This window comes from Dermacentor variabilis, chromosome 5 (genome assembly GCF_050947875.1).
Source record: "Dermacentor variabilis isolate Ectoservices chromosome 5, ASM5094787v1, whole genome shotgun sequence".
In the NCBI taxonomy this organism is placed as follows: domain Eukaryota; kingdom Metazoa; phylum Arthropoda; class Arachnida; order Ixodida; family Ixodidae; genus Dermacentor; species Dermacentor variabilis.
This window is the reverse complement of record NC_134572.1, coordinates 48,012,439-48,037,104: the sequence shown is the minus strand read 5'-3', so window position 1 is coordinate 48,037,104 and position 24,666 is coordinate 48,012,439. Positions and strand designations below refer to the sequence as shown.

Below are 24,666 nucleotides of genomic sequence, written 5' to 3'. Positions count from 1 at the left end.
GAACACTTTAAAGCTTGCGAATTGCTCAGAAAGTTGTTTCCTTTGCGTGTGTGAACATTAGGACTTCTGTCACTAGAGTAATTTCTACATTTTTTGTCTGGTACTTTTTCCGAGCCCATTTATTAATTAAGAGAACAGTTATAGGTGACACTGTCCTACCTGCACACACATGTCATTGAATACAGGGAATAAGAATAGTAATAATAATAAAATAAAAAGAAAAGGTCGCGTTCGGACCACCTCTCTTTCATCTTTGCGTCTGTTCTGTCCTACCAAGCCGCGTCTCAAAGAATTACTTTGTTGTGGTTTCAGATGCTTAGGTAATGCACTAATAAAGCTGAAATACTTTTTTTTCCTCCCGTCAGTGTCCCATTACAGTTCTCTATACATACTGGTAAAAACAAAAAGGCCTACAGACAATAAAGCCGCGCCTATGGTTTATAATAGGTTCCACGTCCACCTCCTGGGCCATGAGTGGAGCTGGTAACTCATTCCTAGGGCTAGGTTTACTACACGCATACACAAATACTTAAGGATGTTGACGAGGGGGCGGGGGGGGCACTGCCGAAGCTTCATTGGTAGACAATCCTAGACGTCATGTCAAGGTTCTAGGTTCGGCGAGTTGTCTTTCTTTCACTTTTCATTCGGCTTTCCTTCATTATTTCTCCATTTCATTCTCCAGCTAGACGTGAAAGTTCTGCGGAAACCCGCAAGGGGGAGAGAAGTGATTAATAAAGGAAACATGCGACATCCGCTCAATCATAGCAATTGCTACAAAGAAAACCCATACGGGTTCCTCGAAAGAAAAGCCTCGCAGTTGAAGAAAATTCATCCTGATCCAGGACTCGAACCCGGGACCACCGCCTTTTCGAGGCAGCCGCTCTGCCAGCTGAGCTAACCAGGCCTCTAGCAGATGGCAGGGCGAAGTCGAACTTATCAACAGCTCGAAGCAAATGCAAGAGTTCGACGGAAAGGCGATGGTCGCACGTTTGAGTCCCGGACTACGACGAATTTTTCTTCAACTGCGAGGCTTTTCTTTCAAGGAACCTGTATGGGTTTCCTCGAAAGCTCGTTCAATCTGGTTACTTTCCCCTATGATTTCATTATCTGTTGTCTTCATTTTGTTGATAGTAACAATGAATCAACCCATTAGTTCCGTCAATTCTTCTTGCTCTATATAAATTAGGTTTGTTAATCGAACACACATAAAACACACCTGCCGTGGTTGCTTAGTGGCTTTGGCATTGTGCCACTGAGTACAAGGTCGTGGGATCAAATCTCGGCCGCGGCGGCCGCATTTTCATGAGGGTGAAATGTCAAAATGCCCGTGTACCAAGCACTTGGTGACGCTAATAAACCCGGCGGGTCGAAATTAATACGGAGTCCCCCATTATCCGCAGTGCCTCATAATCATATCGTGGTTTTAGCACACAAACCCCCCGAATTAAATGAAGCACATAAAGCAGTCAGAATTATGGTCTTATTACTTCTAAAGACACTGATAACGTTTTCTCACTAGGTGTCGAAGGAACTGGAATACTAACGCTGTAAGTTAATAACCTATTAATAAAGCCTGAGCAATAACACCTCTAGCAACAACACAAAGCCAGTTTATGGGAGCTAGATAAATAAGTATCAATGGCAATTTTTTTTCGGCATCCCTTACGGTAACTCGCTATTATCCCTTTACGATCCACCCAAAGAAGTGAACGTGCGCTGTGTTTTCTTTTCAGAGCGAAAATGCGAGGAGTACTGCACGGAGCCAGAACGACAGTGCTTGGAGGGCAAGTGCGTCTGCCACACAAATTACGTCGAATCCACCGAAGGCGTCTGCGTTCGTAAGTATTTCACGTCCCGTTCGAGGACCATCAACTAAATGCGGAGATGCTGCAAGGCATCTGTATGGATCAAAAGGGCTATCGCGCAACCTAGCGAAAACAACAGGGGCGAAGGTGTACGACCGACTGCGATGGGTCGCGAACACCACTGGGTAGCCAGAGCTCGTCATGCATCTTCGCTCCTTTTGCTCTTTGCTAGGTGGCGCAAGAAAATGTAATAACAATAACTGCGCATTCTGATATTTGCGCTTCAATGAGTGAGTGAAGCAATCGTATGCTTACATTGCTTAACCACCGCACTTGTCCTTTCCACACAACTCCGCATGACAACGAACACAGTACGGAGGCGACCGCGACTTTTCCGAAGTATACTGTGATACTAAGAACACTATACGTAAGGAAAAGGATGTGTGGTAGTCACATTCCTGGGAAATGTTCTCATACACAGCCTGGTAAACGTATTTTAGTTGCATGTAGAACTGACAATCGAGGTGTGACTGGAAGAATATCGATGAATCTGTTCCTAACTGAAACACACGCATTTGCTTTTAACGATCTGCATTACATACACAATACATAAGAGGCACCTACTGCATACTTTGGTACCGTAAAGCACAGTTAATTTATTCCTAGGAAATTTAGTTTTCCGTTCCAGAACAGCTCTTGGAGTTCCGCTCACGTTTCGCGGAAACATTGCACGCGATCAGTGTTCTCGTCTATAGGAAAAGCGGTTTATTGTCTCATATTTTACATACATCACTAATCTCTGGTTTTACTCCAGCTCACTCCTCTTTGTTGTTTTGTTATGGCTTCTGTGTTTTATGTCGTGTAGCCGATGCCACCGCTACTCTCTCTCGTCCGAAATTTTTCCATGGTGGTTTTCGACGTAACATCTTTTATTAATACTCCTCAGCCGGTGCTTTCCGAAATAATGAGGAAAAAGAGTGTGTAAGTCTCAGCACTTCTTTATTACATACTGTGATGAACGTAACTGCAACATTTTGTCACCTATGTTTAGCGCAGTATATTGCACCTTAAATAGTCATGACTATAGCAGCACTACACGTTTGTCGCAGCTGGGACAACTTCTCGGTAAAGAGCTGTTCTTGTTCAACTTTCATTACTCGCTTTCGCAGTAGTCGTATATTTGCAGCACTGTTTCGAAGGCAATAACTGGTAGCTTCGGGCACCTAGGCCCAACGTATTATAAGAGCGTTCCTCTACGTTGAAGTACAGTGACTTGCCAAATGGCTGACTGGGATTCTTGATTGCCTTCTTCAGCAATATGTGACAAGAATCCTTGCAAGAATCGCGGCGTCTGTGAAAGAAGTGAGAAGGTCTCCTACTACTGTCGGTACGTTTCTTCGTGTACTACAGGTTCGGATTGTTATGGCGTTCCGTGGGGGACCCTTACTGATACAGCTAAAAGAAAAAAGTTTGCTTCCAAGATGCAGTTGGAACATGCAAAATGAACTGAAGTGTCATTGCGTAAATGAAGAAAAAATATTGCAGAACTGCAGAAAACTTATCCATGTCTTTAAACATTATTATACTTACTACGGTGATAACACAAATATAAATCTACTAATGTGAAAAAACTTAATACATATTTTTGATTATGTAAACATGATTAATCTATTACAGCAGCATTTATGGCACAGATACATTTTATGGTAGAATACATGAACTATGTGATTCTTCGATTATGCTCAGGAGCAGATTTTTTCTGTAATTTGGATTTCTATCATTACTTTTTTACAGATGTCAGCCGAGCTACACAGGGCCAAGCTGTGAAGTTCATTTCGAAAAGTACACCGGTATGGCATCTTTATGTGAAGTGCAAAAATGATTTTAATGACTTTAACTTAATGAGGTGGTAATGAAAAGCTAGGGGTAGGTAGGAATAGCCACTGTCTTTCGGTAGGTAATTTTATTTTCTTGTATCAACAGGGGCGCCCTTTTTTTTCTTTTGCAATGAGCTCTCACATCTTTATGCTGGTGCAAAAAAAGATGTCAATTTCACAGCACTTACCCATCAAGAAGGTCAAGGTAGCCGGAATAAATGCCTCTACGTAATAGGTCATGCCAGCAACATCATCCATTATGTCACGTGCCATCAATAGATCACACGATGCGGAACGCACAATACGGCCGCCAGGGGGGGGGGGGGGATGTGGGGGTGCTCCGTGCAGCAAAAAATAAATAAGATTGCTGAGGACAATAAAAGAAAATGTGGCTGGGCTCGTGACGTAACCACGACGTGGTTGCTCAGCTATGATATGGGAGAGGACTGGGAAGAAATGTCGCTAGTCGAGGCAACGGGAGAGAGCGTCTCTGTTGTCAGGGAAGCTCATTCGCTCACAGCATAATAATGCGACATTTATTTCTACTATCACTTATAATAAACCACTTCAAAACATTTTTGCGCTAAAAGGCTCCACAAACGGCACCCTGTGACTTACAATGTAGAGCCAAATTTGCAATGGGGCGTGGTGAGTAGCCCTTCAAAATAGTATAATTCGAGGAATGAGACATTCGTCTGCCGCACTGAGATATGGGGAACAGAAGCGCCTCAACGTGAACCTGTGGAAGCAGAAAGAATTGGATATATCCTGAGGCTCCATATGAAGGTTGCAAGGTTGTTAAGATGCTGTATTTTCTCTCAAAACTTACTGGACATATAAGGATTCATGAGACGGAAATAATCAGAAGAATAAGAATGGGCTGGGCTGCGTTTGGCAGGCATTCTCAGATCATGAACAGCAAGTTGCCATTATCCCTCAAGAGAAAAGTGTATAATAGCTGTGTCTTACCAGTACTCACCTACGGGGCAGAAACATGGAGGCTTACGAAAAGGGTTCTACTCAAATTGAGGACGACGCAACGAGCTATGGAAAGAAGAATGATAGGTGTAACGTTAAGGGATAAGAAAAGAGCAGATTGGGTGAGGGAACAAACGCGAGTTAACGACATCTTAGTTGAAATCAAGAAAAAGAAATGGGCATGGGCAGGACATGTAATGAGGAGGGAAGATAACCGATGGTCATTAAGGGTTACGGACTGGATTCCAAGGGTAGGGAAGCGTAGCAGGGGGCGGCAGAAAGTTAGGTGGGCGGATGAGATTAAGAAGTTTGCAGGGACGGCATGGCCACAATTAGTACATGACCGGGGCTGTTGGAGAAATATGGGAGAGGCCTTTGCCCTGCAGTGGGTGTAACCAGGCTGATGATGATGATGAAGGATTCATGGAGATCGTTAATTACCAAAATTGATTGCTTAGGAGGTTTTTCTTTGTTGTTTATCTTGAGGAAACATCGCAATGACATATCTACTTGTTTCCCTGTAAAACTCTGGAAGTATTAGGAGGAAGCTATTGGAGTAGGTCTCATGCACAACTGGGAATTTCATGTCATATTCTTGCGTAGCGAACATTGCAAAAAAAAGAAAAAGAACTGACGACGCAATGACATCTCGTAATAAGCATCTTGTAAATTTTTTTTCAAGATTCCACATCTTTTCTCTTATGACCAGCCTACCTAAAGGTTGAGAAATGCAGAAATAAATCTATGTTGTCTGTATCACAGCCAATTAAACTTCGACGCTTGGGCCGAAACACACCTTCCTCTTTCTCTCAGCTCTCGGAAACGGCTGCAACTTAGTCTAACGTGCACTTGTGTGTGCGTGTGTGTGCGTGTGTGTGCGTGTGTGTGTGAGTGTGAGTGTGAGTGTGAGTGCGTGTGCGTGTGCGTGTGCGTGCGCCTGCGTGTGCATGTGCGTGCGTGCGTGCGTGCATGCGTGCGTGCGTGTGTGTGTGTGTGTGTGTGTGTGTGTGTGTGTGTGTGTGTGTGTGTGTGTGCGTGTGCGTGTGCGTGTGCGTGTGTGTGTGTGTGTGTGTGTGTGTGTGTGTGTGTGTGTGTGTGTGTGTGTGTGTGAGTGCGTGTGCGTGTGCGTGCATGCATGCGTGCGTGTGTGTGTGTGTGCGTGCGTGTGTGTGTGTGTGTGCGTGCGTGTGTGTGTGTGTGTGTGTGTGTGTGTGTGTGTGTGTGTGTGTGTGTGTGTGTGTGTGTGTGTGTGTGTGTGTGTGCGTGTGTGTAAATGTGCGTGCGCGCTGCAAACTTGTAGAGCATTGGCTTTTGATCGTACCTGAAAAATACATGTTCTACCTTTTTTTACAGCTGCACAGAGAAATACTACTATTGTCGGCGTTATTCTTGGACTGTTCATTATAATTTGCCTCGGCATTTCCGGCGCAGTAATTAGAAGGTAGGACAATCGCCCCTCAATTCAACGTTCATTCAATGTGATTGTCATTTTCGTTACTCTGGCTAAAGCAATATAGCAGCGCAGCTAGGTATAAAACAAAGACAAATTGAATCGTGGGCGTTAACACCCCGAAACTTCACAATGGGTTATAAGAGACGTCGTAATTGGGGGCTACGTATTTATTTCGATCATCGGGTTTGCATTCTGCCCGACTTTATTGAAAATAGAGCCATCGCGGTCTGGAACCAAAGTCTCGACCTCGTGCTCAGCAAGATTGCTATAGCCACTGAGCCAACGTGGCCGGTGTTACGTATTAGGCACGATCACCGGTGTGCATAGTTTTGACGTTTTGCACACATCTAGCTGGTTATTATTGTCCGAGCTCTTTATTACTGTCTGGTTATTACTGTTTGAGCACATGCTCAAACCCGTAGAGGATTTGTAAAAAAATTTTGTAAAATAATTATTTCAAAAGATGGTAAGCGAGACTAAGAAATAATAAAAAGAGTAACACATTTTGGCGGGAACTGCGGTAATCTTAGTGGTCAACTCACGTCACTATTTCCCCTACATCTGCAAAAGAAATAAGCTACTTCACAGCTGACTTGTCTGCCCAAGTTGGAGCTTTGGAATCGTTATCAGCGACGCGGTTTTCGTGTCACCGTCCTAACTTTGTTTTACAGATATGCATGCAGTCTGAAAAAATTGGCGTCGCTTAGAATTCAACGAATGACGGCACTCACAAGGTGCCGTATTCCACTAAGCGTTTCTTTCTCAGTAAAAGTTTTAATGATATGTTTGCATAGAACCGTATTGACGCTAAAGCAAAAAAAAATAAATGTAGTACAAATAATAATTTTGTTGGCATATGTTGCTTGAATGTGCAGTTTCTCTCCTAAAATAATGAGGCTATGCCTATCTGCCCGACAAAACTACGTACAATTTATACTGATTTAAGGTGAGAAAAAAGACAAACGGTACGTTTTGAACGCGGTCCCATTGAGAAAATAAAGGAAGAGAGATAGCTAACATTCAAAACGTTCGTAATGTCGTGACAGCATTCGTCTGTACTTTATTTACAGGTTGAAAAATAAGACTGTGTCCAGTGAGAATCTTTAGCTTCAAGTTCATATGAAAACCAGTTGAGGCAAAGAACATAGTCATGTAAGTAGACTCGCCCATCAATACACACTTTGTTCCAGAATTATTTGCCATTGTCAAGCTGCTTCGAGGATGTATAAAAAAATCATCAATCGTTTTTCGTATTATTTGAAATTATGTGAATTTTTCAGCCTATGTGAAATATTTGGCTTCATTTGTCGTGCAAGCAGAGCGAAGACGTTGCGAGGATGAGCGCTCCCATACAACGTAGGGGTAGGTTTCGCGAGAATTCGTACCAGCGTCTCAATTTAGTTTTTTAAGCTGATGTTATCTGTAGTTACTGTAGTTACTGTATCTGCAGTTATCTGTAGCGCAGAAAGAGAAAAGGCGCGAATAACAGGGACGTATCTTTTCCGGTTCCGTGATGTAGTCGCTTTCATTATGGTTTACCAACCCATTGGCTGTAGTTCATCATAAGGGCGTTCTGCATGATATTGTGTCCCAATGTAAAGAACTGAAGACTTTTCAATGAAGACGTTTTGACGAGTACTCATACTGTATGAGCTGCATTTAATTATAGGACAGTAACTGGGTACTTTCTTCTTGCTGTTTCTGAACTAAGGAGACAATGTTTTTCGCATTGGAAGCTAATGTGTGCCAAAGGTTCGAAATATGACGACTTGTAATTAAATGTGTGCTGTCTCTTGCTACGGCATGCAGCAGGGAGACCCATAAGATATTCTTAATTAATAAAGTACCCTTCTGCGATAAACAAGTGTAGCTGGTCAACATTTCGCATTTTAGAATAATTGCAGCACATCATCGCACGCAACAATGCCTCTCAGCACGTTTTTCGACTTCTAGTTTGTACTAGCTTGCAGTGCTTGCTGGGATTCTGGATTGGACAAAAAGGACGTAGATTTCTTGCGTACGGCAGCTGCACAATTTATAATCCAAGGACTATAGAAGTATCAGAAACATAATGCTCTAAAGAGAACATATTGTTTAGAAGCTTCCGCGCTACTGGAAGGCGCGTCATAGTAGCTCAGTAAAAAGATTGGGCAAATAATGTGCATAAACAGTTGTTTTAAGTAACACAAAGAGAGAGAGAGAGAGAGAGAGAGAGAGTGTGAACTTTAATGAGCACCAGCAGTTCAGTTGGCGGGGCCTAGGCCTCCCACGATGGGACGTCGAGGTCTTGCCTCTTCGTCGCTTCGTAGGCCTGCTGGGTCGCCCAGAGTTGGTCGTCGAGATGGGAGCTGCGCAGGGCGGTGTGCCATCTCGAAGAGAGGGTCACGGGATTAAGGTCTTGGTATTGATGCTTGCACTCCCATAGCATGTGAGGGAGTGTTGCCGATTCAGTTTTACAGACCTTGCACGTCTGGCTCGGGTAGATGTCGGGGTATATAGTGTGATAGCGTGTAAGTAACACAAAGAAAGTTAAAATTTTGCTGTTAGGCTCATGCACTTTACGACCATAAGATGCGCCGTCGTCAGCAATAGGTCTACAATATTACTTTGCGTCTGTTAGTGCTTTGTGTTTTTGTGTCAATCACTGATTACTAAGCTCATTCAATTTTCTATCGCTTTATTTACTCTATGCAGGTGAAGAAAATTTCTCCAGCTCAGCTGCGGCACTGTTATAGCCGAAGTTTGGAATGATTCTGAATGCTGCAGAGTTGCGCGACCTTCTGAAGCGTTAAAGGAACGCTTGGTCCACTGCTATTTGCGATAGACGTCATGATTTTGCTTAAATAGCATCAAAAAGGATAAGCGCATAGTTAAACATCGCGTATGTTAGTAGTTTGCATGTACGACTCCGCCTACACAAGAAGTTCGCATGTAATGTGGGCAAGGACCCTTATTTACTGCATAATAGTGGCAGCAAGATGGAAGGAAGTGGCCTTGGAGCCCGAAAAAAAACTTCATAATATGTAGTTGGTCCAAGACATTGGTTTCATAATGGCGCATTTTTGGTGCGAGGAAAGCCGTTCAAATGATAAATTTCTCTATTAGAGCTATCCCCAAATATATACATTAAAGTGTTTCTATTCAAGCTAAGGCCACAAAACAGAAACATATGTTTCAAATAACTGGTAAATGCATTTTTTTTTCAGTAAGTAAGACAAAATTTAAAGGAACGGCCCCAGGATCATCGTATGAAGCTCACGTAAACGAGCTATTAGTTTGTGCCAGCACTGAACAAAAGCAAAGGTGCTCGGATTAATAAATGACGCAGACACGAAGTGATCATATGGTTCGTTGTATTATTAAGAATGTACACACATGGACAAGACAACTTTGTCGTTTTATTACCTTTATGCTACATTTTATCTTTCCCATTTGTTTATGTGTTTATGCACCACCACCACAAGTGATCTTGCTATTCAAGGCATGTCCCTGTGTTTTCATTGCATCACCTTCCAGTGGATACCTGAACACTCCGGTATCTCGGGAAGCCGAATAGCGGATAAAGCTGTTTGAAACGGACTTCAATAGGGAAATTTCAAAATAATATTTTTTATGTGTACCGACGACTTGTATATTGCAAAAAAAGAAACGGGCATATGAAGGAAGGAATCGCCTCCGAAGTTTGCCGTTTCACCAATATTCTGCGATTGTTTGACTCCGTAGTAAGATCGAGAATTCCGCGACTACTTTCTCCTCAGTCAGACACATTATACGACACGCTTCGATTGAAAGTAGCATCCACGAAAAGTTGTCTGTATCGCATAGAGCGTAGCACCGTTTCCATGTTACTTGAAAGCCCCGCACACCGCGACAAGATAGTTTGTTTTGAGTGCCAGATGGACAAGAGTTGTCACGCAGCACTAAGGTTACGTAGCATCATATATATATGATGCTACGTAATTTAACTGATATGTATATATATATATATATATATATATATACATATATATATATATATATATATATATATATATATATATATAGAGGCCTTGCTCATCAGAACAACGGCGAGCTTTGGATTCTTTGGATACCTTTCATAAAATGGCTTTTCGGTAAACTTAATGACATAGAAAAGCCTCAGTTCACCCATTGTTTACCCTTTAGAGAGAGAGAGAAGGGAGGAAGGAAAGGCAGGGAGGTTAACCAAACTGAGTCCAGTTTTCTACACTACACATGGGGAGGAGGATGCGGGAGTGAAAGAATGAGCGATAGAATACATGAGTCTCATATCGCACTTTCACATGCACTAAGCTAGGTGCAGCATGTTTACAGTCGGGCACTCAACTGTTTCCTTCAGGTAATGAAGAGGCACTTGAATTACTTTCTCGGCTGATGAACTGCGAGGCCAGGCTCCCCAGGCCTTTGCTTCTGTAAATGGCTTATCGTCCATTCATTATGGTGACAGCGCGAACAAAACGTTGACGGATTGAAAGAACACAAGACAACCCGTCGTCGTTTTCTTCGTGCTGTTACTAATATGAATGCATACCAATTCGTCCAACTTTCCACAATAATACAGCTTGTCATTCAGTATTTTCAAGGACCTGTAAATATCTTTCTGGTTTACTCGCTCATACTGTATTTATTTGCATTTTGTTTTTCCACTGCCCTCTGGAATATTTTAATCATTTTCCTCCTTCCTATGCATAGTAGTATGTCAGCGGTCATAAGCAGGCCGGCAAAGATCTATGCCTGCCGATAAATGGCTTCTCTGTGTGTCTCTCTTTCGCTCTCTCTTTTTCTGGTCTTTTCGCTCATCATTGCTATATGCAGATAAGAGCTGTAAAGGGCTATTAAAAAGAATATATTAGAAATATCCTTTGCATGCTGAATTGGCTTCTGTCATGGTAATTTTTCGGCGGACAAGCAGAAATACTGTGCTACGTTTTGTCCAGAACTCAACGCGTTCGTCGATGTAATCGCGCTCCTTCTGAGTGCTTCCTTTTTAGGAGTAGTTTTTTCCTCCTTCATCAGTGCAGGGTGGAGAAATAGGGTAAGCTACATCATAAATTTCTGTATATAGCGAAATTCCCGTTGAGTGGTACTTAAATGAATGAAATCCCATCAAAGCACTTGAGCTGCACACAGCTAAAGCTTTAGTTCTGAAGCTAGCTCCTTCCATAGATAGCAGATGTAATTGCTGCCAATTTTCACACCGTTTTTTTTTTTGTACTTCGGACGCGTAAAAAAGTAACTGGCAAAATTTTGCTACACGATGAATCCTTCTGAAATGTGCTCAATAAATTGCAGCCTTCTTTTTATTGTTTTTGTCACGTTCGTTTACGCTTCAAAATGCAAAATACGTAGCCGTGACTTACCTTACTTGGACCATTTCAAAAATAAAGTTCTTGGATCCGCTCTGAACGGCGCTAGGCATTTCAAAACCATCGCCGTGTATTCATCAGAATTTTTCATATGATAGACATTGTGACATTATGGAAAAATTTATTCACTGGTAGTTTTATTGAACACGTGATCTTTGCGTAATGACACGGGAAAATAAAGCAGGTGTGTTGCAACAGCATATTTTCACATGCATATTCAATATAAATACAATCCCGAATAATAGCAGAGACCATGGTTGATCCGCAACTCACTCGCAGGCTTCTCGTTGTTTTGTCGTGCTCCCGCCATCAGAAGCTTACTTTCAAGAAGAGCAAAAAGAATGCAGAAACCATTTATGATACCACACGATTGTCGCCATCATCAAGTACGGCAGCAACGCGACTTTCGTGTGGTTGGGCCAATGCTTAGCTGCAATTTTTCATTAAGCTTATCCAAAAGCTACATGGTGCTTTCTTCTTGCACAAAAATACACATTCTTTGCAATTATCTAGTTTATTTTGCACGCATTCACTTTCATACAACGAAGTAACTGAACACTTATCGCGAATAAAAAGTGGAAACAATCTCTGCCAGTTCTTCAAAGTTGCACTTTTCATCATTATGACAGAAGAACATTCATCTTTCGACTCTAAAACGCACACATAATTTCAGTACGGACACATTAGTTTGACATGTAACTCATCATTATAGCATTGTTAACAAATTAACACAATGTTATATACAAGGTGCTCAGTGGCGAACTTGGCAAACTTGGTTTAAAGCCGCACGTGATGGGAAATTCCTTTGCTTTTCCCACTGCACACGGATCCCTACGCACGAAGCAAACAAAAGCGCTACCAATGTGAAAGAGAAGCAGCAGAAGAATTGTTCGAGTTTTTTATCTGCACAGACACAGAAAGCGTTTGTCCTACAGAAATCGTAAAACTGCGTCTATCTCCGTGTGGTTAGTTGTTTGGCACGAGTTCCTCGAAGGGCGTCATTAACGGATTCTGTTCCCTTCGAGAACTGGTTCGGCTTGTGCGACATTCATAAGTCACTGCACTTATCAGTCCTGCGTATTTTCTAATTGGAAAGATAAGTCGCATCGGAGACTAGAGATAGTCTGCTAAGGGCTTCGTTCCCTCCTATATATTTCCGTTTAATGCATAGCAGGCAACACCACTGTTGGCACTAGCGAGCAAGAAATGGTGTGTCACTTATAAAATACATAGACATGTATCATCTAAATCGATGTCACATTGTCTTATACTCGATGTCGCATTATATGGCGTAATGACTGCATGAAAGACATCGCAAATCTGAAGTTATCGACAAGCGATTGAGCGCACAGTCACAAAAGCTGCCAAAGTGCGCTGCTTCCGATCGTGCCCAGAACATAGTATGAGTGGCTTAGTGTAAACCACGGTGTAAGAATAATTTAGGTGTTGACACTGCGGCCGGCGCACCGTCCTGGTTGTGTTCGCCGCCGGCGCTGTTTCCGTTTCCCGGCGACAGGTGGCGCTAGTAGGTGGAGGCTCTCGGATTTGCGCTGCGTAGGTTATCGATGCTAAGCGTTGCTCGTTTGTCGAGCTCGATATCGGGGTATATAGAAAAGTATGCACAGGCATGAATACACCGGGATTCTGCAGTAACAAGACTGATTATCTAAATGAATGTGCAACTGATTTCTCGACGACGTTTTTATTATAGATCTGGTATCTAGCATACGTTGAAGCCAGTGTATCAATCGTATTTTCTAGTTGCGCCCGCCAATGCTAGCTAATTAAAGCAAAAATAAATAAATTGTAGCCGGATTTTCGGGGAAATAGCGTAAGGACAGCTAGCCAAAATGCCGTTCCGAGCTTCGGTCGTCAACCCAGCAATCTCGCGCTGTGCGCTGGCGGTGCGGCTGCCGCCGCTGCTCATCTTCCTCTTTACAAAATAAACGTCCTCAAAGCACCTTGAACCATTGCACCTCTAGCTTACACATGTACTTGGTTACAAACTTCGCTCGACACGCGACCCCTACGCAGGCTTCTGCTCAGTGTTAAGGCGATGGCGGTTATACTTTGCGCCAGTACTGCAAGCCGTGTGCAGTACAGCTTGATGAAGGGCATGTCACACGGCTAAATCCATCGCAACTCTCAAAGCAGTATATCTTGCGCTAGTTGCCCATGAATGGGCATAATTTTTCTATTCTACTCTGTCATTTCAAGAGAACAATGCGCGCTCTTATATTAGAAAAAAAAATGTCCGACCTGAAGTAGGTCTGGTGGTGTGTACAGTGCTCTTACATTTGTGTAGAATATTAGGAATGGCATGCTGAAAGGGGGGCTGAACATATAATTTATCCTGTTACAAAACTATACATTGCATGGCACAAACTGTTTAATACATACATTCACAAAAAATCTAACAAAATTAGTACATTCTGTAAACTTGGCAACACGATTCAGGATGAACAAAGTTTCGCAAGCTTTTTTTTCTCTTGAGCTTGTTTTTTCAAGTTCATGGTTGCAGCTTTGCAGTGCTGCCTCATTCTCATGGTTAAGAAATAGTGCAGAATTTGTGCAATGACCTCTTCTTTGTGCTGAGCACATGGAAAAGTCAAGGTCTTTGTGTCAAGCACATGCTCCACCGTTTCCCAGTATACAGACTGACTGTCGGCATTTTTTGCAAAGTGCTCCTCAGCTACTCTCAACAGCTCAAAGAGATTCGCGTTGGGGTGCAACAGTCCACCCCTGCTCTTTGTGTTGGTCAGGGATGCTTCAGCAGAGCTGTTTTGCGGAATGGTAAAAGCAGACCGGCAACAATCGCACGTGGTGGCTTTCATCAACTTTCGGCTCAAGAATCCAACCACATAGTAAAGTATGCAGTCAACGACTTGCGCTGTATCCTTTCCGTTTACTGTGATAACATCCTCACATTCCCAGTCCTCAACAAGAATCAGTTTATCAAGCTTTTCTTTTAGCTGATCAATGAAGCCAGGCGAAGAGTTGCTTGCACTGCCTAGTTCGATCAGGGCTCTGAAGTCTGATGCGTCTAGTAATGGCTTCTCATCGACCACGCAGCAATTGCCAAACTTGGGAGGCCTCAGAAGGCTGTAAATGGACATTGTATTGTACAGTTGCATAAATGTTGGCATTGAAGGATGGTCATTCTGGCTTCCAGCAAGTCTTATCTTGCCAAAGAATCTTTCGATCGGATCTTGATTCATTTTATTTGTAAGAACGTATCTGAACTCGTACTGATGCAAAAGAACCTCACAAAGCTCTTTAGTTGATCTCAAGGTAACTCGGAGCCCTTCAGAAGTGCTTTTTGTCAGGAACATATCTTTCGTGATATTTCCACTCTGCAGCCCTTTTCCCAGTTATCCAACCATTCTACCCCACGTGACAGAATGCCTAGGTCAGAGCCCTGCTTTGTGACACCTTCATGAGGAAACCGCCGGTTCAAGGCATCGAAAAGATTATTAAGAAACAATGTGAATTCTTGCGTGGCTTCAGTGTCTCCCAGACTGCGCACACCACGGTTTCTGTAAAATTCAATACCTGCTGCCATCGAGCGACTGAACACTTGCGTGGCAAGCTTTACCCGCATCTTTTCACAGTTGCTTGGATAAATGTGGGAATGTGTTATTTTTGGACACACCTTCAAAGCTCCAACATTCGCTTGGTCTTCTTTATAAACTGCTGCATAGTCCTCCCACCTAATCCAACGTCCCTCCTTTTTCAGGTACCTTTGTTGCAAAAGACGGTTCCTGATGCATTTAAAGAGGTGTGGAGCATCAGAAAATGCAAAAACTTTTCGTGTGGGGTCGCTTGGATGTGTGAAGGAGTTCCGGCAGGCTTCTAGTGACCCACTTATACCCAGTGTTCGCCACATAGTCCTGTTTGTCGAAGCTCCATCACAAACAAACCCATGAATTTTTGCTCCAGCTTCCTCCATAAGTAAAATTGCCTGAAGGAGCAACTGTGCAAGAATAGTACCCCTCGTGGCACCTTTTGCTGCAAAAACACCTATTGGCTGAGCATAACTTTCACCAAAAGGGCAGAACATAAAAACAAGAGCATGGTCTGCAAGCTCGGTACTGTTTTCCGTCTCTGATGCCAGACCGACGTAGGTCATTGTCTTTGAGTTGACAGCCTTACTTTTACGGACTTGCATCTCATCAAAGATGATAATACCGTGCCGCTTGAAGTCATCTTTCTTTTCAAGTTTCTTTTTTAAGGCTATGAAAAACTTACTATCAAAGCCTGTTTTAAAGCCCACCAATGAGATGTAGCGGTGTATTGTTCGTACTGAAGGCAAGGCGAGAATTTCACTCTCCATCAAGAATCTGTATCCTCCAGGTGACCTAATATGGAGGAGAAGGCAGAGCAAGATCCAGTCATCTGAGTATCTTCTACCGTTTTTTGAGCGAGCTTTGCCTGCAGCTACACACTCTTTCAACACCAGCTTTTGCGCTTCAGGAAGGTTTGCTTCTCTGGAAAGGCGTTCGAGTGTTTCATTACTGATTTCTAGTAGTTTTGATTTGCAGTTAGCCAATTCTTGTTCAAGATTATGTTTTTGTTTTTGAAGCCGCACTTTTGACTTGTAGCAGGCAATCCTGGCGCGCCGCAACATTTCAATGCGTGTTTTTTTCGATGGACTGGCCGGAATGCGAATGTGTTTCAGTTGAGAATTCTTTTTCTTTCGTGCAGCATGAATACGAAGTACATCTTTTAACTTAGCACATGCATTGCAACTTGTACTCTCTGTCACTAGTAGGCAACGGTTGTGCCGCCAGGTTCCACATTTGTCAATATATGCGCACTCGGGGCGTATATTATTGTACATTTCACCACTGGGACCACCTGCACACACATGCATTTCATGAAAGACCCGTACTGCACACTCTATATCAGCTAGGGAATTCATGGGCAAACCAGAACTTATGGTCTGTACGTTAACAAAACGGCCATAAACAAAACATTTCACTGACAAGGAGTCATTATGTGATGTGGTTACTTCTAGTACTTTTCTATGAAAAGGCGCCTGGTTACTCTCTTTCGGCAATTCTAGCTCACTGAAAACAACAGATTTAACCCCAAATCTGTCAGAAACTTGGACTGCCCAGGCTTCACTTGGGAGTTTAAGGCTGGAAGCACAGCCTGACAGAGCGGAAATTGTCATTTGCTGTCCTCCGTCCTGGAGGAACAGGGACTCGGTGGGTCGCTGCTCTTGCGTTGGTCCATGACTTCTCTCTTGCTCCGTAGTTTTTTGAGATGAGGAAGAAACTTGTTGCTGAATGAAAAGAAATGATAGAATTAGGAATGTTTCTGCCGTCCGAACTAAGCCAAAGTTTCGTTTACGTCATCTATATTATGTCATTACTTCTCTTAACAAGTCGGTGTTATATGTTTCTTACTATTTTATTATTTCTTATTAATCTAAAATTTTCCTGTTACCAACCTCTTCTTTAACGCCTGAACGGCGCTGAAATTAAATAAATGAATGTGCACTTTCCGGATGGCACCTAATAGTGAGCAAAGCTTATGCGATTACTAGCACACTGTGCTCTTAGATGTCCAATGAGATCCTGGCTAATTAATTATAATCAAATAAATATACTGAAGGGAAGAAAACACGGCTGCAGCAACCGTATCGTATTTACGATAATTTCCGCTCAGTAGGTATTGTAGAACAATATCATGATTTGTTGCGCCTAGTGAGCTTAGGTGAAGCGGCTGGAGGAATGCCACCTGAATTTAAAACAGGAAATTACCTTTTCAGCTGTGTGACTAGGTGCGTCGGCAGTGCATGTGCCACTCAATGTGTCAGTATCGTGTTGAAAAGGATCCTTTTCTTCACGTGGAGGGGGCGCGACGCTGCTGAAATCCAAGCGTGGCCTCTTACAAGGCGCGTCTGTTGATTCGGCATCAGAATATTTTGAACTCGTTGTGTCAACCAGCAATAAACTTGGTGTATTTTCAACGGCCAGGTGTAGCTCTTCAGAAGCATTCGACGCTTCTGGCTGTCCTTGCTTCTTAGGCTTCTGAGAAGTCGGCGGCAGAGCCTGCCGTTTCCGCGGAGGTTTTCTCGTTTTTTGCTGCACAGTCAAGTATCCTGGGCAATTCGGGAAAATGCTAGGCACAGCGTCGGGTGAGAGCACCGGCTTTTTTTGTGCGTGCAGAAGGACGTTCCCCTTGTATTCCGCGTGATATGTTGCAGAGATCACTTCATTCGGGAAGTGCTTCGCGCACACGTGGTCGGTAGGCTGCAAAACTCTGTCTGCTCTCGGAATCGCCCGTCGCCACTTTTCTAAACGTTCGGGTTCACGCGGAGCCTTGAAAAGCGACACACGCTCCGTGCATGTCCGATACCCCGACTTGCAATTCGGTACAAAGCACTTCTTGCCCATTTTGAAGCGCAGCAAGCCTGAGCGCAACTAATTGCACTCGGCGTCACATGACGCGGCGTGGTATACGTTGAGTGAATCCCAGCAGAATACCAATCAGCCGAACAATGCACTCACAGGACTGACAGGCACAACCAAACACTTTTCGAGAATCCGGAGAAGCCTTCACACACACACACACACACACACACACACGAGTTTCAGCAAGTACACTTCTGCACCTATACCACGTGTATTCACCCCGCGCGTGGCGTGAAAATTTCTGAACGCACCCGAGCGGGCAGCGCGGGCCCCTGGGCTCCCATACTACAGCGCCATCTGTACCCTTGCGGCGAAAACTACCGCCGATTCAAGGTCATCTGCGAACACAATCTGCCCGCGCGTTCTCTCTACGGGGAGCGGCGAGTGTCAGCACCTAAATTATTCCTACACCGTGGTGTAAACACACACGTTTGCAAATAAGATGTGATTTGACGTAACATCACGTACACATTTTCGCAGTGATTGTTTCGCTCCGATATAGAAATATAACACTTAACACTGCTTGTAGTATCTGTCCATTCGCTGAATATTTTTTCCGATGCCACCAATGATCTGAATCATACAATGGTCATAGCCTGCAGTCTTTCCCCCTAATAATTACGTGATGAGACGAATTTCCTATGTCCCTAACATTAGTCAGGTCTCACGAAAGCTACATTCGCAATGAAAACTACCTAAATTCGTCTACACCTATCAAATACCAGGAAATAACAAACCTGTATGGGCGAACCTGGATGAAGTAATAATAGTATTTGGGGTTTTACGTGCCAAAACCACTTTCTGATTATGAGGCACGCCGTAGTGGAGGACTCCGGAAATTTTGACCACCTGGGGTTCTTTAACGTGCACCTAAATCTAAGCACACGGGTGTTTTCGCATTTCGCCCCCATCGAAATGCGGCCGCCGTGGCCGGGATTCGATCCCGCGACCTCGTGCTCAGCAGCCCAACACCATAGCCACTGAGCAACCACGGCGGGTACCTGGATGAAGTGATTTCTATATCGAATGCGTGAAATTCACTGACCGATACTTATTTAAAATAAATTGCTCATAACGAACTCCATACACCAAATTCCCTGCATCAAATCGGGGGCCATCGTAAAGCCCCTTCCATGCCACGAACGAAGCATTGAATAGAATTATGGTTTTTGTCGTTCTTTTAATCTCAAGCACATGTGTACGAATGCGCGGCAGTGTGCCAGAAGCTGTGAAAAGTGTATTGGAAGCCGACATTCAGCGAAACGGACTGCAGCATGTTCTGCAGAATCTCGCGTATTGAGAACGCAATTCTCGCTGACATATTTCGAAAGTGTTGAAGGCAAACACAAAAGCTACTGCCTACTACGCGCATATTGTTTCCAATAAATTAACTTCGTCATTGCTATTTCTCGCCCCCCCCCCTTTGCAAATAACAAAATTACATCATATATCGAAGTATCTTTAGAGCATACGCTTGTTCGTCACAACTGGGTTAGACTGTATCATATTAATGTTGCTCCCACATATGTCCTTTACCCCTGTTTGTTTAACTTGTTTTAACATCTTGCCACTCAATATTGTGCCACTGACGTAAGCAACTCAATTGATGCCCATGACATGTAGTTGAATACGACAAGTAATGAAAATCAAGTCGAATGATAGGTGCCTTTTGAGATTCGGGATGCCAACTTGCTACGAACTTGTACACGTGGTGCTACAGTTCATTAGTAAAGTTCTCGTAGAGTTTTGTTGTAGTTTTTTTTTTTATTTCTAAGTTTACACCTTTTTGAAACACTTGAAGGTAAACAGGAAGAATTTCATTCGTCCATCACCTCACTTTTTCTTTTAAGAACTAATTACATTTCAGGTAGAGTGGTAGATGCAAAAACACCAGTACATGCTTGTGTTTTTCATCTTTTTAAACAAGGAAAGAGAAACTGCACCTGAGCTTCACTGTAATTATCAACTGAACCATAGGGGCACTATAAACACACTATGTGTAATTTATAACTTTTGAAGATGCACTTTGGTATTTGTTGTCAGCTTACTCTGTGTATTTCTAGCACTTCTCGGTACTTGACCTGGTAATCATCCTTACAACTATGCAGCTGCAGCTGCAGCTGCAGTCATGGCAGCCAGTAACAAAAGCGTCGTAGAAGAGACTGAGACAGCACTGGATGGTCCAGGATCTACAAAGAGCAAAATACAAATGCACAGTGGTGTAATGTGTAACCAAGAACAGCGGCCACATACTAGGGCTAGTCGAATAAATGAAGTAGTTCGCTCTAGTAGCGGAAAGTCTACGAGAACAGCCACTATAAAACACTGCGCTGCGCTGTCTAATTTGGTCGAACAGGGAATGCCGTTGGAGCCATTGTTTCGACTAGTGAATTGTCCTACTTGCCCTGACACGTCGCCTTCTCAAAACGTCGGCTCCAGCGATAGTACTTGTTCGACCACTGTTAATCCCTTCAAGCCTCTATCTTCCTCTAAACGTTTGTTTACGTTGTCTACTGTGTCTTTTGAATTCTTGAGGTATTGTCCGCCATATTTTTTGTATTACCAGTCATGCATATAATTCCTATTTTTTAACAATAAAGAAAGGCACTTCATCGAACAGCGTCAATTAACGCTTCTATTTCATCTATTTCACAAGAAAACCGCGCCATGACGAGAAGTTTAAAGGTAGCTTAGCTAAATACATAATTCGCTGCTGCAAAGAGGATGTGCCGTGTACAGACGTTTAACTGAAACTAGATGGTCTGGCATGGTGAATGTAGGCACTGAATGATTCTTGAACACACCTGAACATCCTTGCGACGTATCAACTTTTCCCTCAGGACATTTGCAGATTGCCTTTCCATCCACCGTGACGCATTCCGCGCCTTTCTTGGTGCACTTCTTTCGCATTTCTTCGTCGCATTGAGACGGAGCTGCAAGTTCATGTGCAATGGGCTTTGTTAAGTTTGTTGGTGCATATCCTTAAAGTTATTTTTCCTAATTTAAATCTGTAACACCTCCAACGTTCTGAAGAACAAATACGTATATTTCAACCTTTTTTTCTCTAAAGCCACACTCTACATTTGCCTAAAAGTATTATAAGACATCAGTCCTACTTGCCCTCACAATTCACGCCTGCTGCGCGATTATCAGACCCATTGTGGTGACTGCACTGGCCGCAAGTGCAATTGACAATTCCAGGCATCAGAAAGAAAGCCGGAGTGTCGTAGCAAGCTCTGAAGCAAGCAACTTTGGAACACATTTACAACGTGCACAGGTCAGGGCAACATGTCTACACAGATGGGTCTGGAAAACTCAACAGCTCTGCTGCTGCAGTCGTCATCCCGGCAAACAATTAAGAAATCAGGTTGAATACTTCATGTATTACCACCTCGACGGGTGCAGAGCTTGCGGCACTCCGTGCTGCACCTGATTTCGCTAATCAGGAATCACCGCAACAATGGGCGGTCTTTAGTGATTATAATGCAGCCCTTGAGTGCATGCATACAAAGCCCAACGCAAACGGACCAAATGAACAACTCGCCTCAGAAATTCGACAGATATATAATCGCAGCCATGATAAGCGACGCGACATAATCTTTCAATGACTTCCAGGACATTGCACCATCAACGGGAAAGACCGCACAGACGAAGCCGCCTGATTTACACATGAAAATGGTCAAGTTGCCTTGGTTTCGCTTTCGCGAACAGACGCTGCGGCTAGGCTGCGATTGATGCCCCGTTGAATGTACTTGGCCCCTGTGAGATTCCAACGTCTTCACCACGTGTCGTTTGCGTTTGTTGTCTCCGGATATACGGATGCACCTACCGCCTCGGTTAACACGTCAACAAACCATGCTGTATCGTCTGTGGCTAGGCGTTTCATTTACATACTCGTATGCTTTCCTTAATGGAATGGCCAACAGTGCGACACATGCAACAGCGATGACACGCTCGCACACATTATTTGTGTCTGTCCGCGATACGGTGTGTGTGTGTGTGAAAACATTTATTGTAATGAGGTCCGGAGGCTCGACTTCTCAAGCGCCCAGAGAGAAGTGATGTGCAGAGTGCTGGACCAATTGAACAATCGTCCACTATAAGAACCAAAAGCTTCAGGTCAGTGCTCCCAAAGAACATACACGCTCAAGGCCTTACTAGCGTTACTAAGGTTCCTGCGGGGTACGGGGCTTCACGATAGACTAAGCACGTCGCCGCCTACCGCTCCATAGTGTACGCGGTTTGTTTGTGCTCGTCTCTCTTTCTCTCTAACTCCCCCTTCCACTTTCTATCTCTTTTTATCCCCCTCAACCTTCCCCCCATGCAGGGTAGCCAACCGGAACTACCTTTGGTTCATTCTCTGGATAATTCATGGATCATTCTCTCTCTCTCTCTCCCTTCTGCAGAAAATTAATTGTGCAATTCTCTGTAAAGCGTCCCTACCAGAAGCTTTTATTATATACGAATACTTCCGGAGGTCATTGCTCCAGTCATGATGGCGGCTATTCATTCATTGATTTTTCACGTTCATTGTTAAGAAATGAGCTTAGTCTCTGGCTCTGCTATATTGTAACGTTGTAATGACGGTCAAGAACACCGTAGCAAAACTGTGAATGGCGAAGGTAACTCTTTATTGGGCGAACGTGTGCCCCTAACAGCAAGCACAATAAGCACAGTGATCGCGGCGAACACAGTCGGCGATCGTTGAAAATATGATCTGCGGGTCAACCGCCTTCGCTATCACACATGACCCATCGAACGTTCCAGGATAATCGCTAGTGCCCGCGTGCCTTCCAGAAACTACTACACAATTATCTAGTGCATGTCACAGTGCTTTTATTGATACTTATTGGACTGATAATAATGTGTACATGTGTTAAAAATCAATAATAATAATAATAATAATAATAATAATAATAATAATAATAATAATAACCATATTCAACTAAAGAAAAGGATGCACTGGCACGAGTAAACCAATATTGTGTCAAAGTATACATGTGGATATCATGAACTTGGAAGAAATGTTAAAAATTGCATGCACTGATCGTGTTAGAAACGTCATTTTGGAAATATTTTAGCCTGGCAACAAGAAATTTAATGAGATTTCGGTGTTCATCTGCTGTAGACTGAGAAGTGATATGCCTGTATGAATAATACTAAATAAATTATTGCAGTGGGCAGCCAGCGCGTTGCGACATGAAGGAGCCCGGAGGCGCAACACGCTGGCTGCCCACTGCTGGGTGACGTAAACAGCACGTGGCCTTGAGGGGCGTGGCATTGCGCTCGCTGCAGCCTCCCAGTTTCGGTTTCGCGCGCTCAGATAGCCAAATTTCTTCGTGCCATAATTCAGCGGCTAATCGCATTTTTCTAGGTCCCAAAACATTATATGGCTTGTACGGAAAATTCGCTTCAATATCCCAGTTACGATAAGTCCACTGAAACTACAAGCTTAAAAGTTAACTAATGTGTGTTTCTTAATTAGCGACAAATTACCCTGCATCGCACGTCATCTCGTGGTCACCACCACTGACGGCTTGTCTCCGTAGGAACAGTCCTTTCATTTCAAAACAGCTGTTTGTAAATATAATCAAAGTCATAGTAGGAACTGGATTATGGTATTGCGTGAATATATTGATTGATGGCCATTGATTAGAGTTTAAGTGTGTGTTTATAACGAATATACATTATACAAATTACCTCGTCTCCTCGTACGTACTAATTGAATTCGAAGGACAGAAATCAAAATCAGCCCATAAAGGACTCTAAAGTAAGGATAGCTCAGTGTTAATACTCTGAAGTAGAGGTGTGAGAACTTTATCAAGCGCTTTGTCGCTTTTATTCCTGCCTCCCGTCTCAATATTTATGTGTTGATGGGAATAAACACTAAGGCAAGCATGGATTCTTTGATGTGGCATGTTGAAAAGACATCGGTGAGCAGCTGGAACAAGAATTCGTGAGAGACCATGAACAACGATTCTCAAAGAGAGTGTTAGGGTCTTTGAAATTCGCTGCGATTCCGTTCAATTGCGCCTTCAGCATGCAAATTTACGTCACCCCCTCCCCTCTTCACATTCATCTCTCACTCTTTCACACATCCCTCACCACATCATTTTATTTACTTTCCACCGGATTGGCCCAATTTTTGTTAGAACATCTTCCGGATCGGTTCACTTGCCCTCGACGACAAACCGAATAAGCAGACGTAGAACAACTCGGGAAGGAAGGCAAAACATAAACAAACAGAAACTTGGGTTTAGTAGAGGAATTGTATGTTTGATGGCCCATATCCGTTGCGGATCAGGTGAATCAGGTACCATTTGCTGTTTTATTTCGTACTTTCACAGAGACCAAAGCGGGTCACCGACATATCTTTACGGGTCGCACGTATAGCTACCTAAACCCCCACTTCGTTAAATAAGATTGATACACACCACCCTCCTACGGTTTTTTCTCACGTTCCTTTGTTTCAATAGTCGATTCGTTGGAGGGTTGAATCGTAACAAGGAAGCTAACACCCAAGCGCTGTTGTTGATTGTTGGCATTCTTGTCAAACCAGCCTTCTAGCGTTTAAACTGGCGGCTCAAGATTCGCCTTACTGTGGTTACTACAAGCAAGTGCTCCAAGACGATTTGCTCAAATGATGAATTTGCGGCTTGTTTTTAGTCCACTTTGTGTAGTAATAAATGTTCGCGCAAGTAAACCAGAGTGATTCTAACGCATTTGACGTACTTTTGATAGTTCGAA

At 43.4% G+C, this 24,666-nt stretch overlaps 2 protein-coding genes across 5 annotated transcripts in view; one reads left to right on the top strand and one right to left on the bottom strand.

Moving 5' to 3' along the window:
- Positions 1 to 9,452, top strand: part of LOC142582547 (glycoprotein antigen BM86-like) — a 54,080-nt gene extending 44,628 nt beyond the window's left edge. For all 3 annotated transcript variants that reach the window (XM_075692393.1, XM_075692392.1, XM_075692391.1), the window contains 6 exons: positions 1,734 to 1,838; positions 3,120 to 3,192; positions 3,600 to 3,655; positions 6,014 to 6,101; positions 7,184 to 7,265; positions 8,808 to 9,452. In XM_075692393.1, coding sequence (XP_075548508.1) covers positions 1,734 to 1,838; positions 3,120 to 3,192; positions 3,600 to 3,655; positions 6,014 to 6,101; positions 7,184 to 7,220 — 359 coding nt within the window. In that variant the 3' untranslated portion in view covers positions 7,221 to 7,265; positions 8,808 to 9,452. The remainder of the gene's footprint in view (positions 1 to 1,733; positions 1,839 to 3,119; positions 3,193 to 3,599; positions 3,656 to 6,013; positions 6,102 to 7,183; positions 7,266 to 8,807) is intronic.
- Positions 9,453 to 11,606: 2,154 nt separating this feature from the next.
- Positions 11,607 to 24,666, bottom strand: part of LOC142582545 (uncharacterized) — a 386,945-nt gene continuing 373,885 nt past the window's right edge. For both annotated transcript variants that reach the window (XM_075692387.1, XM_075692389.1), the window contains 3 exons: positions 20,724 to 20,852; positions 18,921 to 20,108; positions 11,607 to 18,670 (listed from right to left, as the gene is read on the bottom strand). In XM_075692387.1, the coding sequence (XP_075548502.1) occupies positions 20,020 to 20,108; positions 20,724 to 20,852 (218 nt within the window). In that variant the 3' untranslated portion in view covers positions 11,607 to 18,670; positions 18,921 to 20,019. The remainder of the gene's footprint in view (positions 18,671 to 18,920; positions 20,109 to 20,723; positions 20,853 to 24,666) is intronic.